At 56.7% G+C, this 15,019-nt stretch overlaps 3 protein-coding genes across 4 annotated transcripts; all 3 read left to right on the forward strand.

The window, feature by feature from the left end:
* Positions 1-121: 121 nt before the first annotated feature.
* H310_06960 (hypothetical protein) lies at positions 122-4,324 on the forward strand (the record flags this gene model as incomplete). The annotated part of the gene is made up of 10 exons (XM_008872221.1): positions 122-652; positions 741-1,529; positions 1,970-2,349; positions 2,609-2,779; positions 2,820-2,895; positions 2,967-3,309; positions 3,355-3,478; positions 3,621-3,855; positions 3,917-4,005; positions 4,054-4,324. 10 exons carry the CDS (start codon positions 122-124, stop codon positions 4,322-4,324), a joined length of 3,009 nt encoding a protein of 1,002 aa, XP_008870443.1.
* Positions 4,325-4,990: 666 nt separating this feature from the next.
* On the forward strand, positions 4,991-8,847 carry H310_06961. Of its 2 annotated transcripts, XM_008872222.1 has the most exons (9): positions 4,991-5,192; positions 5,243-5,566; positions 5,660-5,768; positions 5,824-6,063; positions 6,110-6,606; positions 6,755-6,868; positions 6,916-7,644; positions 7,695-8,274; positions 8,324-8,847. In XM_008872222.1, the coding sequence occupies exons 1-9, from the start codon at positions 5,008-5,010 to the stop codon at positions 8,630-8,632; spliced, it is 3,087 nt and encodes a 1,028-aa protein (XP_008870444.1). In that variant the 5' UTR covers positions 4,991-5,007; the 3' UTR covers positions 8,633-8,847. The 2 variants fall into 2 exon arrangements, with proteins under 2 accessions (XP_008870444.1, XP_008870445.1); XM_008872223.1 differs by having other exon boundaries at positions 6,916-8,274.
* Positions 8,848-9,492: 645 nt separating this feature from the next.
* On the forward strand, positions 9,493-14,524 carry H310_06962 (phosphoribosylformylglycinamidine synthase). The gene is made up of 8 exons (XM_008872224.1): positions 9,493-10,647; positions 10,934-11,362; positions 11,458-11,609; positions 11,717-12,124; positions 12,178-12,332; positions 12,404-12,829; positions 12,884-13,501; positions 13,660-14,524. Exons 1-8 carry the CDS (start codon positions 9,550-9,552, stop codon positions 14,445-14,447), a joined length of 4,074 nt encoding a protein of 1,357 aa, XP_008870446.1. The 5' UTR covers positions 9,493-9,549; the 3' UTR covers positions 14,448-14,524.
* The last annotated feature ends 495 nt before the right edge of the window (positions 14,525-15,019 follow it).

The following is a 15,019-nucleotide window of genomic DNA, read 5'->3' on the forward strand; positions in this document are numbered from 1 at the left end:
ATCGAAGGAGACGATCAAGTGGAGAGGCCCGCGCCGTCCTGTCAGCGTCCGTCGGATTGGCGATGCGCTGCCGATCGGACGTTCGGATGCACTTGGGGCGAGGTAGGCGCTCCTTATTCTAATGTGCGCCAGGATCTTATTTTTAGCGCTGTCGACGGCTTGCTTTAACTGCTGCGAAAGTTATAAATACGCCGTCGGCGCAGTCGCGTTCAGCTTCGAGAGAGAGAGAGAGATGTCGAAGGCCGAGTACCGTCTGGTCAAGGCCAAGCTCCGGACCGCATGCAGCCAGCGTCGCATTCGTCTCGAGGAATTCATGAAAACGTTTGATGTGCACAAAACCAAGAAAATCACGACGGAGCAGTTCACGCGCGCCATCGACGCGAGTGGAATCCGCCTCTCGCCAGGCGAAATAGACCTCTTGGTCACCAAGTACAGGCTTCCGGACGACCCACGCACCATCGACTACCGGCGATGCTGCGACCTCATCGACAAGCCATGCACGATCAAGAACGCTGAGAAACACCTGACAACAACCCCGTCCAAGCCGACGAAAGCCACCGCGTCGTCGTCCGTCACCGTTCAGCACGTGCTTGTCGACGACGAAGCGTTGCGATCCGTCAAGGACAAGCTCGCGACGGCCGTTCGCACCAAGGTGCGTCTGCCTTCTCGCTCACGGAGCCTCCACTGTGGTGTGCTGCCACGAATGACTTGTGCCCTCATCTCGAATGTTTTCCACGCAGGGCGTTGTGCTGAAAGACGTGTTCCATGACTTCGACAAGAACAACTCGGGCGTTGTGACGAAAGCGCGGTTTGTGCGCGATCTGGCGTCGGTGATCGGCGAAGTCTCGCTGCGGGAAGTGGACGCGATCGTCAAAGCGTATGGCGCAGGGCCGTTGGACGTCAACTACAGACAGCTGCACTGGGACCTTCAGCAAGGATCGTCAAGCGCAGGCTCCGACTCGTCGGGAAACAACAGCTCGTCGCCGCGCCCGCGGCGCCGCACGTCGAACCAAACCAGCGCCACCGACGTCGAGGCCGTGGAAGGGCCGTTACGAGACATCGTCGCGCGCGACCGCATTCGCATGAAGAACTTCTTTACGGACTACGATCGGATGCGTTCTGGCAAGTGCGCGGAAGGCCAGTTCCAACGCGCTGTCAAAGTTTGCTTTGGCGCGCTCACGGAAAAAGACCTCGAGCTTCTCGTCACTGCTTACAGCGTGCCGTCCACACACCCAAGCCACGAACGCAAAGTGGACTACGTTGCGTTTTGCAAGAGCGTGAGTTCCATCTTGCCCGTTCCACGGGACAGCGACGACGAACGAGTGCATGTCGACGTTGCACCGCTTCCAGTCGCCCCATGTACCCGCGATACCCGCGGTGATCTCACGGACGCCGAAGCTGCGTCATGGAACGACGTGATGACCCGACTCAGCCACACTGTCGCGACCCGCCGCATCCTCCTCAAACCACTCTTTTGCGACTTTGACCGAGGGAAAACCGAGTGTGTCACTTGCGAGCAGTTTGCCCGGGTACGTTTCGGCGCGGCATGTCGTTTATGACTTCAGTGGCCTTTGTTGAGCGAACCAGTGGGTGTCTGACGTGGCGCCATGGGATTGTTGTTGCCATCGATCGTTCGGATTGGCCATGGAGTGTCGTCGGGTTGTTTGCCGTCGTTCGGATTGGCCATGGAGTGTCGTCGGGTTGTTTGCCGTCGTTCTGATTGGTCATGGAGTGTCGTCGGGTTGTTTGCCGTCGTTCTGATTGGTCATGGAGTGTCGTCGGGTTGTTTGCCGTCGTTGTGATTGGCCATGGCGTGTCGTCGGGTTGTTTGGTGTCGCAGGTTGAACTTCAAACGGTGGCATGGTCCATGTGGAGCCACGGGAGCATTTTGGGTGGCTCGAATCGATGCTATCGCCATCCATCAACTCGTCGATCGTGTCGCACGCGAATGACATGCGCGCGTGCGTAGGTTCTGGCAATGTACAACATGTTTTTGACCTCGGCTGACGAGAAACAAGCCATCTTGAAACGATACGCCAGCACGCGCCTCAATACGCTGCCGGCATCTCGCCTCGCGTTCGACAACAAAGCGTTTGTGAACTTTAAGACGTTTTGCTTGGACCTGGACGAGTTCCAGCGCCGCCTGTCGGCCACTGCCTCGACGCCTGCTGCTGCGACGCCCTTGACCGGCCACTCGCCGAAAGCTGACGGTCACGTGTCCGAAGCTAACACCCAACGCACCTTGCCCATGCTATTGCGATATCTCAAACAAAAAGCCAAGCGCGACCGGATCCGCATCGACGAGTACTTTCGCGACTGCGACAAGCTCCGCAAGGGCAAAATCACGCGGTACGTTTCTCGCGCTTTGAACGATGCGCCGTGTATCGGATTCGAAATGCCGTGCCACGTACCTTGCGCAGTCAGGTCTTTCGTCGGACATCGTCTTGGCGACGATCGACCTCATGCCGTTCGCATGCCCTTGAACGGATTTCTGCGCATGCAGTGTTGAATGGGCGAGCCCATCCTCGTTATCGCTTGAGCTGGCCTTGGGATTTGAGATACACGTGGCACATAACTGGAGGCATGTCGTGATGTGGTTTACCAACAGGTCCCAATTTGCGGCGGGGTTGAATGCCGCGGGGTTTGTTTTGAGCAATGCGGACGTGGCCGTCCTGTCCGACGAGTTCAAGTATGCCTCGGACCGCGACGTCGAAGGCGCCGCGCTCGTTGCATGGACGCGCTTCGCCGATGAAATCGACTCAGTCTTTACTGTGAAGGGGTAGGACGAGCTAGGTCGGCGCAACTCATCGTGGAAATAGACTTGAACGAGATCCCACCAAGGACATTCGCCAAGCCATCGAGGTTGCGGAGCAGACGGACGCCGTCGTTGACACTGTGCGTTTGGAGATCGGACGCTCGATGGCGCTTCATGTCCCTCGACTTTCGTGACCGGCCGCATGGAATAGATTCTCGCACCGGAAGACGAAGCCAGTGTTGTGGCAGCCTTGCAAGAGATGGCGACGATTATCCAGCAACAACGCTTGGACATTCAACCACCGTTTGAGGACTTTGACTTGTCGAACCAAGGATCCGTGTCGGCGTCCAAGTTTCAGCGGGTGTTGTCGATGGTGAACCTGTTGCCATCGAATCCAACGACGACACGGTTGCTCACGGTCAAGTTTTCCGAGCGCGGCAATGCACCCCACTTGGGTGTGAGCTCGACGTGCGATGTCAACTACCGCGCGTTTCTATCAGCATTGACCAACCTTGCCCCGGGCAACGACGCATCGTCGACGACGGTGTTGCCGGGTACGACGATGTTGGACTTGAGATTCTCACAACGACGATATCCAGGGGCTAGGGAATTCCGTTTGCGCCAGGCACATGGACACGGAGACCCATTGACGGCGGAGTCCACCCGCCGCCACGCAAAGCCAGCGCATGCCGTCGCGCTGGAGGCGCTGCTCAAGGATATTCGGTACAGGGCTGGCGTGGATGCGATATGGATTTGATTCGTTTTTGTATTTTTCGATTCGATACCATTTTCTCGAAATTACTGGGTTTGATTGGCTGAATTTCATTGTTTTTTCTTGTATATTGACTCGTTGTCGGTGTGGTAGATTGCAAACCGACACGAAACGCATCCGGCTCAAGCAATTCTTCACCGAGACGGACCGACTGCGCTGTGGGGACATCCCGGTGGCCAAGTTCCACACGGCGATCAACCGTAGCGGGCTCCATGTTGATGCGAACGACGTCCTCACTCTGAACAAAGCTTTCCAATCGACGACGAAGCCCGACTTGATCAACTACCGAGCGTTCATTACGGCCGTCGAGTCCACCGCCCACGTTGAGGTGAGTTTCCACAACGAGAAAATGTACTGCTCATAACATCTCCTCCGTGAGCATGTATCAGGATTGTCGAGATGACATTGCCGTAACTAAGCCATCTGAAGCCTTGGACGCCCTTCTTGGACGAATTCGAACGACCGTGGACGTGAAGCGGTGAGAATTCCCTGTGGGCGTCGGCAGTAGCGGAATGAAGTGGTTTAGGCTGCATATCAAGCCGTATTTTGAAGACTACGATCGGAATTGCCTGATGCACGTGACCAAGACCCAGTTCGCGTCCGTGCTCGACATGATGCAACTCGAATGCTCCCCGCAGGAAATTTCACTTCTCACGTCGACGTACTGCGTCCGCCACGGCCGCGAAGTCAACCCCGACGTCAACTACCTCCGGTTCATCCAAGACGTGGACCAAGTGTACTCACACTTGAAGCATCCAGTCGGGGTCAAGGCTGCTGTCAAGACCATCGCCAAGTAGATTCGTATCGCCTAGAATCCCTGGAAACACGACAAATATGCATGTACACGATTCCACCTGACTGTTTCGTCCACTCCTTTGCATCGCGCGCGAGATCCATGGGTTGGATCTCGCGTGCGTTGCGAAGAAGTTCAGTGTTGTCAACCACCGCTCTTGAGAAAATTCGACCTGTTGTGCCCCTTGCGTCTTGTCGTGTCCTTGGGGAGGGCAGCCACGCATACACGAACTCGGCAAGCACAACGGCCGTTGTCTGTCGTTCTCTTTTCATCCCTCCCTGCCACATTGCGACGACTTGCCTCCCATAACGACTCGAGAGTTCTGCTCGAGCTCCACATCATCGCCATCGAGGGTTGGGAATTTACCAGTATTAGTACTACTAGTACGAATTTTCGTTCGTACTCCATCACTGTCGTTCAACAACCTGAGAGGTATGTAAGTACTAGAGGTACTAGTGATAGACAAAGTTCCAGTTAGTACCTACTATTAGTACCTTCTGCATACTATCCAAGGTTCGATCCTCGCGATACGATTGGTCCGTCGGATGAAGTGAGTGGCAGGGCACATCTCAGTGGATAATTCAATATGATTGGCTGAAAAGAATACGTGTTCGACAGATGATTGGCTGAATATCGTGGGTGACGCCCCAGTTTGCGGCCAGAATCGATTCGACCGCCTCGACACCAATGACGCAGTGGGGGAAGCTCGCGTCCGCCTCGCGCTTACTGCGCCGCACGATCGTGCAAACGAATGCATCCCACCCGGCGAGAGCCTTCTCGTCGGCACCGCACCCGTCCGAATCTTTCTTGAGCGGCACTAACAACGTCTACGTTGACGAAATGTACAAGACGTGGACGCAAGACCCCAAAAGGTACGGACGCACGTGATATCAACGTGTCGCTGTCAATCATGCGTGAATAGCGTGCACAAGTCGTGGGACGTGTACTTCCGCCAAGTCGAACAAGGTGCGCTGCCAGGCGAGGCGTTTATCCCTCCCCCGACTGTTCAACCTGGTGTCACTCCTGTTGCGCGTTCCGGCGCTGCGGCCGCGAGCTCGTCCACGGACGTGAACCACGCGTTGGGCTTGAGTTACTTGATTCGCGCGTATCAAAGCCGTGGACATGAAGTCGCCCGGTTGGACCCGTTGGGCTTGGACGTCCGCCCGCCCCTTCCCGAACTCGACATTTCCATGTATGGATTCACGGAAGCCGACTTGGACAAGACGATCGCGATCCCTAAAAACTTGTACGTGGACTCTAACCTTGCAGCACGTCTATGCTCCCACGTGCCCCCTACCGTGTGTCATTCACGCAAAACATTCTGACCTACGTCATGCAGTGCGTCGGGCGTCACGGGCTTCCTCGAAGAATTGAGCGACGGCCAAAACCCAACCTTGCGCTACATCTTGCAGCGCCTCAAGGAGACGTACACGAGCTCGATCGGCGTGGTAGGCGAACCCCACCCGTCCTCGTCCACCGCAGAGCTCATCTCGCGTGTTGTAGCAATACATGCACATCGCGGACCGTGAAAAGTGCAATTGGATTCGCACCCACTTGGAATCTCTGGTCAAGAAAGACGAAACAAAGGAGAAGAAGATGCACATTCTGGAACGGCTTGCGTTTTCGGTGGTGTTTGAGCGCTTTTTGGGCAACAAGTACAACACTACCAAACGGTTTGGTTTGGACGGCGGGGAATCGCTGATCCCGGGCCTCAAGTACATGATTGATCGCGCGACGGAGCTGGTTCGTCCTGTGATGCTGTTGCATGCGTTGTGACCGAATCGTCTAGGGCATGGAGCACGTTGTGATTGGGATGCCCCATCGTGGTCGGTTGAACGTGCTGTCGAACGTGATCCGCAAGCCGATCCACCAAATCTTCAAGGAATTCCAGGGCACGCACGTCGATATGGGCAAGTACAGCGAAGAGCACGCCGACTGGAGTAACTCTGGCGATGTCAAGTACCACTTGGGCACGTCGTTCGATCGCACGTACCCCGATGGCCGCAAGGTCCACTTGAGCTTGGTGGCAAACCCGTCCCACTTGGAAGCAGTCAACCCTGTCGTGGTCGGCAAGTGTCGCGCCAAGCAATTCTACTTGGGCAATGACGATGACGCCGACACCAAGGTGATGCCGCTCCTACTTCATGGGGACGCCGCGTTCAGCGGACAAGGTGTTGTGTACGAAACCATGCACTTGGCTGAATTGGAAAACTACGACACGGGCGGCACCGTCCATGTCGTAGTGAACAACCAAATCGGGTTCACCACCGACCCCAAGAACTCGCGGTAGGTGTTGAATGTGGCACGTTTCACTGACGTGTCTGCCGTGTGAGCTCGGAGCCTGGTCTGGCCACGCACTTCATCTGTTGTCAAATTGATACGGGCGAATCAACGCAGTTCGAGCGATCGACTCACGTGTGCTGTCCACAACTAGGTCGTCGCAGTACTGCAGTGACGTCGGCAAGGCGATGAACGTCCCGATTTTCCACGTGAACGGCGACGATCCGTTGGCCGTGGTCAAGGTGTTCGAGTTGGCGGCGGAATGGCGGTACGCTTTTTCTTGATTCCGATGCACGGCTCACGACCCACGCCTAGTCAAAAGTGGCGCTCGGACGTGATTGTCAATTTGACGTGTTATCGTAAATACGGCCACAATGAAATCGACAACCCGTTCTTCACGCAGCCGCTCATGTACAAGAAGATTGGAAGCATGCCGAGCGTGCTGGACTCGTACTCGGAGCAACTCATCGCGTCGAACGTCGCGACCAAGGCCGAGACGGACGCGATCATTCAAAAGGTGTGGGACTTTTACGGCGAAACGTTTGAAGAGTCCAAAACGTGGGAAGACAGCAAGAAGAGCGACTGGCTCGCCAACAAGTGGGAGTCCTTCAAGAGCCCGACGCAGCAGTCGCGCATTCGTACGACCGGCATGGACTTGGACAAACTCCGACACATTGGCGAGCGCCTCACGGCCATCCCGGACGGATTCCAGCTCAACGCCCAATTGAAGCGTATTTTGGCTGCCAAAGCTCAAGCTATCCAGTCGGGCGAAGGACTCGACTGGGGTACCGCTGAAGCGCTTGCTTGGGGCGGTCTCCTCCTCGAAGGCAACCATGTGCGCATTTCCGGTCAAGACGTTGAACGAGGCACGTTCAGCCACCGTCATGCTGTCTTGCACGACCAAGATACCAACCAAGAGTATGTGCCGTTGAACACGCTGGCCAAGTCCGTCAACCCCGCGACCGCCGTCACAACGCCGGGCGAGCACACGCAAGCGCCGTTTGTTGCGTCCAACTCGTCGCTGTCCGAGTTTGCTGTCCTCGGGTAAGGCGCCACCACAAGGTGGGATTGCCGTGGTCATGTCGTTTGGGTAGGTTTGAGCTCGGGTACTCGTTGGAAAACCCGAACGCGTTGGTGATGTGGGAGGCGCAATTTGGTGATTTTGTCAATGGCGCGCAGATCATTGTCGACCAATTCTTGAGTGCCGGCGAAGACAAGTGGATGCGCCAAAGCGGCCTCGTCATGCTGCTGCCCCACGGGTACGAAGGACAAGGCGCCGAGCACAGTTCGTGCCGCATCGAACGATTCCTCCAGCAAACGGACGACGACCCGAATATTGTGCCACCCATGGACGAGTCGAATCGCATGCAAATTCAACAAACGAACTGGCAAGTCGTGTATTGCTCGACCCCCGCGCAGTACTTTCACGCGCTGCGCCGCCAAATCCACCGCGACTTCCGAAAACCCCTCATCTCGGTGCAACCCAAGTCGCTTCTGCGCCTCAAGCAAGCTTCGTCCAACTTGGCCGACCTCGGCCCCGGCACCAAGTTCCACCGCTTGCTTCCGGATCCCGCCACAAACCTCGTTGCCGACGACCAGATCAAGCGCGTTGTCTTTTGCACGGGCAAGCTCTATTACGAGCTGGCTGCCGAGCGTGAAGAACACGGCATTAAGGTATCGTCGAGTCGCATGCGACCACTCGAGTCACGCTCGTGGCTTGTAGGACATTGCTCTGGTGCGCGTGGAGCAGATCGCGCCGTTCCCGTTTGACAAGGTGGCTGAACAAGCTGCCAAGTACAAGAACGCCGAAATCAAGTGGGCCCAAGAAGAGCCTGAAAACATGGGGTTCTGGTCGTATGTGGCTCCCCGTATCGAAACCGCGTTGACGACGATCTCGAAAGACTCGCGACGCGCGACGTACATTGGTCGCCCGACTTCGGCCGCCCCCGCCACCGGCTACGGCGCTGTCCACGTGCTGGAGCAGAACCGCATCGTGAAGAAAGCAATGGGTCTGCCCGTCAAGAAGCAATAAATCGTGCCCGACTCGTGTGTGCAGTAACGCAGTAACGTTGACAATACGGCACGCTGTCGCATGCATGTACATCCACGTGCTGCCAAGCACGGAGGACGACTGCTGGCTCGAGCATGATGCCGCTTGCAAGTGAGCGGCATGCGTGATAGAGACCGGCCGCGCGTCGTCCATGCACGGCCCGCTCCCATCCATTCTTCCTGGATGCATTCGATGCGCCATGTGACGTGGGAGCACGTTTCGGTTTCGCTCGAAATATTTCCAAAGTCGCGCCGGATGACCGAGAAAATTTCAAAATATCCTAGCTCGCTTGCCACATGTAAATGACGTCGATGTCAAAACTCGCCACAAACCCGTGCAAGTACATTGCGATATTTGATAGCAACTCCACGTCCAAGAGTGGCCCATCCAGTGCAACAATCGCCTGCGAACCAAACACAATGGGAACGAGTCGTAAATTGTCGCGTCATCTTCGCGTTGTTGAAAGAATCTACCTACCAGCGCGTTCACGACGTCCACCTACTGTTCGTTTCAATTGTAGCCGACAATTGAAACGAACACTTGAAAGTGATTGGTAGAAATTCAATGGATAACGCCCACTCGAAACAACCGCAACGATTGGCGGACAGCCATCCACCAATCCCGTGCTAGCATCGGCGGCATCCCTGTCTGAATCGATACCATATCCATTTCTACAGTTTACGTTAAACTCCTCCCGGTTTGGCACGACACATCCAAAACTTACTTGCTTGTTGTATCAACATACAACTCGCCAGATATATCTTTTATACTCTGAATTGTATGTAATAGACCACATTCAATCAAACATGCTTCGTCTATGCGAATTTGGACTCGCACCTCTCACGTGACCGTGGAGGAATCGATAGAGGAACGTCCCAATCCACTGATTCCCATCGAGCATGTCGTTGCCTTCGCCCCGCAAATCTCCATTAGCCAAGAAGATGAAAGGAGCCTCCTCCCTCTTGACGTACTTCCGCACGCCGTTCTGGTCGGAGCACGTCACGTCGACGTTCAAGTCGACGTGGGCAGAGGTTGTCGCGAACGTTCAAACCGAGTCGTGCTTTTATGTCGAACTCGACGCCGGCGCGGCGCCATTGACGGTCGAGGAAGAATCCGCGCTCACATGGTTGCTCAGCGAAACGTTTGAGCCCGAGAAGTACGGATCCAAGCCGTTCTACCCAGCGCCTGCCAAGGCGTTGGCCGACATTTGGGTCGTCGAGATCGGCGCCCGCTTGAGCTTCAGCACGCCGTGGAGTAGTAACGCGGTTTCGATTTGCCATGCTTGCGGTCTGACAAAGATCAAGCGTATCGAGCGCAGCCGCATCTTTCATTTCCATGGCAAGGCCGGCAAGCTCACGGACGCGTTCAAGTCTGCGTTCCTCACCGCCCACATGGATCGCATGACGGAACAAGTTTACGAAACGCCCCTCACGTCGTTCGGCATTGCGCAGGCGCCCAAGCCTGTCCAGCGCGTGCCCATTATGACGGAAGGCAAGGAAGCGCTGCGAAAGATCAACGCCGAGAATGGTCTCGGGTTCGATGAATGGGACTTGGAGTACTACACCAACTTGTTCAAGGAAAAGCTCAAGCGCGACCCGACCGACGTCGAATGCTTCGACATGGGCCAGTCCAACTCGGAACACTCGCGACATTGGTTCTTTGGCGGCAAGATCGTCATCGACGGCGTGGAAATGCCCGAAACTCTTTTCAAAATGGTCAAGTCGACCTTGACGGACGCAAACAAAGGCAACTCGATCATTGCCTTCCACGACAACTCGAGTGTAATCAAAGGCGCGCCCATCAAGACCCTTGCGCCTTCGCACGTCGGCCACCCGTCTGCCCTCGAAGAACGCCACTTGACCAGCCACGTCCTCTTGACCGCCGAAACCCACAACTTCCCGTCCGGCGTCGCGCCCTTCCCGGGTGCTGAAACTGGCACGGGCGGCCGTATCCGCGACGTCCAAGCCACTGGCCGCGGTGCCCATGTTGTTGCCGGGGTATGTACATGTATTTTTCATTTTGACGAGTTGGTCGATCATTTTGGACGAATTTTGTCAACTTTTTATCGTGTCTGTTTACCGTTGTCTATCGATCCAATCCGGTTGATGACACGTATATGACGATTTCGATCGTTTCCCCGATTTTTCAGTGCAATGTGTCGATCTTTTCCATGGTTTTTCACGTCTTTTTCGCCAATTTTGACGGTTGACACATTGAACTGGTGCAAAATCGAGCCATTGCTTACCCGATTTGTCGCGGCGACGATCTCACGACCACTTCCAGGTGAGCGCATACTCTGTTGGCAACCTGCTCTTGGACAACTACACTCTCCCCTGGGAAGACAAGAGCGTGGGATATCCGTCCAACTTGGCACACCCCCGCGACATTATTGTTCAAGCTTCAAACGGAGCGTCGGACTACGGCAACAAGTTTGGCGAGCCCGTCGTATCTGGGTTTGCTCGCTCGTTTGGGATGGTGCTGCCCAACGGCGAACGCCGCGAATACATCAAGCCGATCATGTTTTCGGCTGGGGTCGGGCAATTGAACGCGACGCACTGCTCCAAGGGTGACGCGGAAACCAACATGTGGGTCGTCAAGGTCGGTGGCCCTTGCTACCGCATTGGGATGGGCGGTGGAGCTGCCTCCAGTCGCATCCAGGACGCCAAGACAGCCGAATTGGACTTTAATGCTGTCCAGCGTGGCGACGCCGAGGTAGTGTTTGTGCAATTGTCTCTAGCGTCGCGCGAGCTGTTTTCGTTGCTGTCCCCATGACTTGGACACGGGCTCATGCAAAAGCGTCTTGTTAGATGGAAAACAAGATGAACCGTGTCATCCGAGCCTGCGTCGAGTTGGGCGATCGCAACCCGATTGTGAGCATCCACGATCAAGGTGCTGGCGGCAACGGCAACGTCCTGAAAGAAATCGTTGAGCCCACAAACGGCCACGGCGGTGGCGCTCGGTACGAACTGTTGTCCCTTGATCAGCATTTTGTGGGCATTTTTTGGAGCCATTCGACTCCACGTTCCCATCTCCATGGCCGCGACGGCTCACGCATCTCATGGGTAGCTACGAAGTGCGCAACATCTTGATCGGCGACGAAACCTTGAGCGTTCTTGAAATCTGGGGCGCCGAATACCAAGAGAACAACGCGCTGTTGCTGCGCCCGGGCGACGTCGACCTCTTCCGCACGATTTGCGAACGTGAAAACTGCCCGTTCTCGCTCTTGGGGCAAGTCACCGGCGATGGCCGCGTTGTCCTCCACGATGCCCTGGACAACTCGACCCCCGTCGATTTGGAACTCGATCTTGTCTTGGGCAAGATGCCCCAAAAAACGTTTGTCGACAAGACAGAGTCGACGTCGTTTCTCCGGGAACTGGTCTTCCCCGTTGACATCACGGTCCCGTCCGCGCTAGGCCGCGTCCTCCGCCTCTTGTCGGTGGGTTCCAAGCGCTTCTTGACGTCCAAGGTCGATCGGTACGTGGAGCAGCTCCATGATGGGCGGTGCCGTCCTGACAGTCGCTGGGTAGGTGCGTAACAGGTCTTGTGGCGCAGCAACCTTGCGTCGGACCGCTGCATTTGCCTCTGGCCAACGTCTCTGTCATTGCGCAGTCGCATTTCCGCAGCCCCGAAACCGGCACGTACACGGGTTGTGCGTCCGCTGTTGGGGAGCAGCCCGTAAAAGGTATTTTCATGCCCCCGCCGTTCGTCGATGAGGAGTCCTCTCGGGTGATGCGACTGCTTGTTTTTGCGTAGGGCTGGTCAACCCTGGCGCGATGGCGCGCCTCACGGTCGGCGAGTCCCTTACCAACTTGGTATGGGCATCGCTGTCTGGGTCGTTGGTCGACATCAAGTGCTCGGCCAACTGGATGTGGGCAGCCAAGCTCCCTGGGGAGGCTGCGCGCATGTACGAGTGCTGCAAAGCCATGACAACGTTTATGAAGGACGTCGGTGTGGCTGTCGACGGCGGGAAGGATTCGTTGTCGATGGCGGCCCGCGTCGATTCGGAAAATGTCAAAGCTCCTGGCACGCTGGTCGTGACAATGTATGCTGCTTGCGCCGACGTCGAAAAGACCGTCACGCCCGACCTCAAGCCGCACGGTGGCGACCTCTTTTACGTCGACTTGGGCCAGGGCAAGTATCGCCTTGGCGGGTCGGCGCTTGCCCAAGTGTTTAGCCAAGGTGCGATCCCATGCAGGTGGTCGCGCCGCTCATGCATGGTGGCTTTTTGCGTAGTGGGTCGGCAAGTGCCAGACGTGGACGACTCGACGCTGTTTGTGAACGCATTCAAGGCGATTCAGACGTGCGTGCACAACGGGTGGTTGAGCGCTGGCCATGATCGATCGGACGGGGGTCTTCTTGTCGCCCTCTTGGAGATGGCCTTTGCCGGCAACGTCGGCGTTCAACTCAACATCCCAACACCCAACGCGTCCCCGTCCAAAGTGGTCACGCTGCGCGAACAACTCGGTGTGCTGTTCGCCGAAGAGCTCGGGTACGTTGTCCAAGTGCCCAAGGCGCACCAAGCCGACGTTGTCGCGCTGTTTGACTCGCTCCGCGTCCCGCTGGTGCATGTGGGCCACGTGACTGAACACGACCAATGTGTCCGCGTCCAAGTCAATGGCCGCACCGTCCTCGAAGACACAACCGCCAACTTGCGCGACATTTGGGAAGCCACGTCGTTCGAGCTCGAGAAGCGCCAACGCAGCCCCGACCATGTTCAGCAAGAGCAGGACGGCCTCAAGCACCGCCGCATCCCGCCGTGGCAATTGACGTACGAACCGACGCCGCCCAAGGCGATTTCGACGCGCCACCAACACCGCGTCGCCGTGTTGCGCGAGGAAGGGTCGAACGGAGGTTCGTCCACGTGTGTGTGTGTGCCGTTGTTTGGTGGATGTGCTGGAAAACGAAGCGCTTGTGGTGGTGGTCCATATTTCGTTTGGTCGAGGGCGCTCTGTCTTTTTCGACAATGACGACGGCGCGCGAGCGATTGGGCATCTGACGTTTCCTTGTAGACCGTGAAATGGGCAGCTCGTTTTATCTCGCGGGATTTGAAGTGTGGGACATCACGATGCGCGATCTGGTCGCGGGCACGGTGGCGCTCGACGAACGCTTTCGCGGGGTCGCGTTTGTCGGCGGGTTTTCGTTTGCCGACGTGCTAGGATCGGCCAAGGGATGGGCTGGTGTGGTCAAGTACCACCCGAACGTCCTCGCGCAATTCAAGGCGTTCCGCGCGCGCGCCGACACGTTCAGTTTGGGCGTGTGCAACGGATGCCAGTTCATGTCGCTCTTGGGGTGGGTGAATCCGCCTGTGACGGAGCAACTGGCCGTGGAAGACTCGAACCGCGCCGGGGATTTGAACCCGCGGTTCATTGACAACGCGTGCGAAAAATACGTGTGCAACTTTGTCACGGTCCAAATCCAAGAATCGAACGCGGTGCTGCTCAAGGGCATGGCCGGCAGCTCCCTTGGCGTTTGGGTCGCGCACGGCGAAGGCCGCGCGTATTTCCCGGACCCGCGCCTCCTCCAGAACGTCCTCGACAACCAGCTCGCCCCCGTCCGGTACGTCAACGATGCCAACGAGGTCACGGAAGCGTACCCGTTCAGCCCGAACGGATCGCCTCACGGCATTGCCGGGCTTGTGTCGGACGACGGCCGCCACTTTTGCATGATGCCGCACCCCGAGCGCACGTCGCTCAAATTCCAGTGGCCGTACAAGACCAAAGCGATTCAAGATGCCAAGGTCAGCCCGTGGTTGCAAATGTTTCAGAACGCCAAGACGTTTTGCGAACAAGTCAACTAGACTAGTCGCCGTCGTCGTCTTGACGAAAAATATACACATCTTGGTCGCTGGCGTGTTTGTTTGCGACGTTGGAGGTAGCGCCATCTTCGATTGGAGGCGTGCTGGAGGAGCTGTCGATAGTTGACGAGTGTGGTCGAAGACACGCCAGTCGACATGCACCTGGTCCGCCAAGCAGCGATCGTGGAGCCGTCGTGGGCCAGGCTCAAAGAGTTGAGGGGCTGGTGGTGATGGAAGCCTAGCATTTTTTCAACACACTGCAGCTCAGGTGTGCTGGGCCACTGGTGCGGCGGCATCATGGCCTTGGCATAGACAACGCGCAGAATCGATACGGGGGTCGTTCCATGTCGGTGGCGAATGTGTTGAACTCGGACGTTGTTGAGTCCTAGAGAGCTACACGGCGTTCTCGAGCCCTTTGGCGCCAGCGAGATTCGAAGTGCTTGCAACGGGATGGACGGTCGACGGCGTGACTTGCTCATGCGTCCAGTCGATTCATTCGTTCGTTGTTGAAGTCATTGAAACCAAAGCTTGGCGCTGCATGAAGCGCCTATGCTTGCCATGAGATGAGCACCTCT

This window comes from Aphanomyces invadans, assembly GCF_000520115.1.
Source record: "Aphanomyces invadans strain NJM9701 unplaced genomic scaffold supercont1.12, whole genome shotgun sequence".
NCBI lineage: Eukaryota > Oomycota > Saprolegniomycetes > Saprolegniales > Verrucalvaceae > Aphanomyces > Aphanomyces invadans.